This window comes from Teleopsis dalmanni, chromosome 2 (genome assembly GCF_002237135.1).
Source record: "Teleopsis dalmanni isolate 2A chromosome 2, ASM223713v2, whole genome shotgun sequence".
Lineage (NCBI taxonomy): Eukaryota > Metazoa > Arthropoda > Insecta > Diptera > Diopsidae > Teleopsis > Teleopsis dalmanni.
This window is the reverse complement of record NC_051847.1, coordinates 19,390,434-19,394,547: the sequence shown is the minus strand read 5'-3', so window position 1 is coordinate 19,394,547 and position 4,114 is coordinate 19,390,434. Positions and strand designations below refer to the sequence as shown.

The following is a 4,114-nucleotide window of genomic DNA, read 5'->3' as shown; positions in this document are numbered from 1 at the left end:
TTTTCGATCTCTTTCAACAGTATACAGTTATCTAAACAAAAGACACATAAAAACCGATTTATAATTATTTATTCTTAAATTAAGTATAGAAATTGGATACTACTGAATTATTTTGCTACTGTAAAAGTACCAAAAGGTGAATAAATAAAAAAAGGAATATTTGCTTTAAAAATGATTTACATTTAATTGTATTAAATTATAATAAAATACCACGAAAACCTTAGGTTCGCATTATCCACATAACAAAAATAATTCTATTCTAATCTTTTTCAAATGATTATAACATCAACTAATAATTTTGATCAGAACTAGTCCTTTGACAGAATTGTTTAAAATCTTTTGGAAGCTTAATTCGAGTTGCAGTGACCGCTTGCTAACCAGCTAACCAGGAACCGATGGAACATCAAACAAAACTATACGGATTACAAGAAGAAGTACACTTCAATTGCTTTTTTCTTAATGCACTCAGCTAGTTGATCATTAGGTCTGAACCTAAAAAAGTTTGAAGATAGAATATGTTACTCTAACTTGAATTTCTAAGTTTCCTTAATGAATCTAAGAAGATCGGGTAGAGAATGAAAGAGAGAGAGACAGCATTTTTATGCTTTCACACTATAACAAAACAATCTCAAACCAGTTCTTCCAAATACTGGGCAATAAAAGATGAATTGCTCTGTATCATATAGTATTATATCAAAATTTATTATTCGCAAGTTGCAAATATTAAGTACCTTTCATACTTGACTTCCTAATAACCTTATAATATTGAAATTTTAATAATAAATAGTTTTGTTATCTCATATATATATCTCTAATATGTATTTTAACAAAAATCAAACTAAGTTAATATTTTAGCAACCACTCTGCTATATTTGGTATTACACTTAACAATTCCATTTCCCATAATTGATTATTGAAGCAGAAAATTGAAATATAAAAAACTTTTACGAATGCAATATTCCATAGACACTTGCATTGAGGTAAAGAATATATAATAAAACCCACATATTTTGAAATATAGTATATATTTAGAATATAAAAAAACGTGAGAATTAATTTTGTTGCGTTTGATTGAGCACAACATTTTCCCATAAGTTTTTTATAACGTTCATTTCATTTCCTGAATAGTACATTTATTAAGTGTACATAGACGTGCTTCTGCACCCTGTTTTGCATACCATTTAAATTGCTAAGACTTTTTGATTTTTAACGTTATTTTGCTGTTCAAAACCATCAAAAATATATGCTGTGGCATATGTTAACATATATAATTTGAAAATTGCATTTAAAATTAATTTTATACTTTATAACGTAAGAAAATCAACAGCGATCTGGATCTGTCAATGAACTTTTCCAGGATGACTGAACTTAGTTAACACAATTTTAGTAATAAGATGTATTAAATTCATAAAAATGTTTATATACAGACATATATATACAAACATATGTAAACATTCAATATATGTAGAATCTTATAGATAATATACAATAAGTTCTTATTTTTTGATATGTGTAAATAATTATATATCTTACCTGTTATCTTCGGTTGACGTTTACGCAAATTAGGTTTACTGCTGGGCAATGTAATTTTTGTAGTTTTATTGCTATGGCCAACTATAGTTGGAACCTTAAATGTTACTGTTGCTTCGTCCTGCGATTCATCACATGAATCCGTATCTGTTGCAGAGCTGATGAAATTTTCACGTTCAGCACGTTCATCTATTAACAAATCGATAGGAGTTGGTGGTGTTGTCACTGGACGTACATGTGCCGCACGTGTAAGTGTATACATTTCGGGTGAGTTTGTTGCCTCTTGGAAAGTCACACGTTCCCATACGAAGTGCGAATTACATTTTATTGGCATTCCATTCCGAAAATCAAAACCCCATTTTTTGGCAGCTTTTTCGTGATTCTTTTCAAGTTCATCTGATGCATATCTGAAAAGTGAATCATACGATTATAAACAATATAAATAATGATGAGATTGACATTTAGCTTTTTTTGAAATGAGATTATAGAACTATCAACAGTGCAATAGAGTATATGCAAACATAATGATTTTATTATTTACTGAATTTATTATTATTAATTATATTTAATTGTAATGATCCTAAAATTCTTTCAAGAGATTTAATTTTATAATTTATGTAATTACAAGTTAGGTGGACGACATCTACCGTATCCGAAAAAACTATGAGTTGTAGAAGCTTGATCACAACATTAATATACGTATTATTCAGAAAACTGATAGTGAGGATTGAAGTTGATGCTCCAGAGAAAATCGTGTTCAAAGGGACAGTGGAATGAACCCACATAGGGATCAACGAGTTTTCGGTGGAATGCTTAGATTGATGAGGCACTAACCATATTTGATGTTGGAGATTGGGTACATCTATCAGAGGCACTTTGCCTGAAGTGCTGTAACTGAAACCCGTAACGGGTGTTTTGAATTATTAGCATATGTAATAGAACTTATGTTTATAAATGCTTCGCCTAATATTATTTAACAATATTGTTACAATTTTTATATTTACTTTGTCCTTTCTATCTAAAAAGGATACAATTTGTTAAGTTCTTTCTCTTTTAGCACCTACTTATTAATAATCAGTCTTATTCAGAAGATATAAATATATTTATATTAAAGTCATTTATTTTCGATCAAATAGTTAATTTTCCAATATATTTCACGGATTTTCGGAAATATATTCTATCTTAATAATATTAGAATGGCTGAATAGTCTATCAAATACGGTAACTTCGTACGTAAATAGACCAATTTTTGTGTGGAGTTGACAGAACTAATGTTGAATCTTTATAGAATATAGTTAGTTATACAATATGAACTGCACGCTTAAGGTTCATCCACATTAAAGCGAACCCTTGCGAATGAACGAACTTTTTAAGGTACTATTACCTGTGAATGTTCGTTTGTTCGCTAGCTTTCGATTTGGAGTGGATGCACCTTTGCGTATCAGTTATATCGAGAGCAACACGAATGATCTATATAAGGAATTGAAAAATTTTTATAAAATAATAATAGTTAATTTATCAAAAATTAATAAAAATTTACTTACTTGTTTATTTCAGCAGGATTAACTGAACCGAAAAGGTCACGTTTAATGCGATTTAGTTGACGTCCACAAGATAAATTGTTGACTGTTGATGGACTGGGTCGGAGCTTACAGAACTCCGACAGTACAATTGGATTTAATACGCGAGCAGCGGACATTTCTTTATAAATGTTTTTTAATAAATAATATATTAACTCACAAATGCAAAATACTGAATTGCGTCATTAAATTGTTGATGTTGAATAACCTTGAGGCAATATTTTGGTTTGTTATTTGTTAAGTGTTCTTTAAAAAGTTTTTTTTACAATTTTCTTTTGCTTTGACACTATTAAATGTCAAAATTCGCGCCAAAAATATTTCCCCAATAGTGTCTTTGAATTTGAGGTACAGTTTCGTGCTCCACCTTCACTAAACCAAAGGGGATTCAAGGGAGCAGGAGAGTATAACCAAGAGAGTAGTTATAATTTCTGTACCAAAAAACGGAGTAAATAATATATATTTTATACTTATTTATTTTCACTTTAAACTTTTTAATTAAAGTTTTTATATAGTTTTTGTTAATAAATGTTTAAGCAACCACAATTGCTTGTATTTATACACTTGCACTGTCGTGTAGAGTTTTCTTTGATCTTCTCTTTCGTCACAATCGTAATGATTTTCATAAACTTTTTTTTCGTTAAAAAAATCGAATAGAATTTTAAAATTTGTTTTTAATAAACTTTTTATTATAAATGAATCAACTTTATAATATAAGAATTACATTATTTTATTAAAATAATTTAATATTACTTTATGTACGATATTTCACGCAAACACACTCAATTTACAACCTTTCTCGACAAACGCTCTCTTTGTACTGATTTTCAAATTTTTATTTTGTTCACAATACCAAAACTAAAAATTATTCATTGTATGAAAGCAAAAATTGTAGACAGCAAAATTTATAAAAATAAGAATTTTCGAATGTATACACAAAGCATAGCACGATAAAAATACTTTAAGTACATTATAATTTGGTGGTGGTTTTCTGTTTGCTTTTATTA

At 28.6% G+C, this 4,114-nt stretch overlaps 1 protein-coding gene across 1 annotated transcript; it reads right to left on the bottom strand.

Moving 5' to 3' along the window:
* Positions 1-422: 422 nt before the first annotated feature.
* On the bottom strand, positions 423-3,774 carry LOC119674046. The gene is made up of 3 exons (XM_038085168.1): positions 3,075-3,774; positions 1,488-1,937; positions 423-492 (listed from the first exon to the last, which is right to left on the bottom strand). The coding sequence occupies exons 1-3, from the start codon at positions 3,227-3,229 to the stop codon at positions 423-425; spliced, it is 675 nt and encodes a 224-aa protein (XP_037941096.1). The 5' UTR covers positions 3,230-3,774.
* Positions 3,775-4,114: the final 340 nt, after the last annotated feature.

What these genes read in the sequence shown, in the direction of transcription:
- LOC119674046 (XM_038085168.1), bottom strand. Translation starts at nt 3,229, where the DNA reads ATGTCCGCTGCTCGCGTATTAAATCCAATTGTACTGTCGGAGTTCTGT. An exon ending in AATCCTGCTGAAATAAACAA is followed by an intron (nt 1,938 to 3,074) that starts GTAAGTAAATTT and finishes TTCACTTTTCAG; the next exon opens with ATATGCATCAGATGAACTTG. An exon ending in TCAAAAAATAAGAACTTATT is followed by an intron (nt 493 to 1,487) that starts GTATATTATCTA and finishes AAACTTTTTTAG; the next exon opens with GTTCAGACCTAATGATCAAC.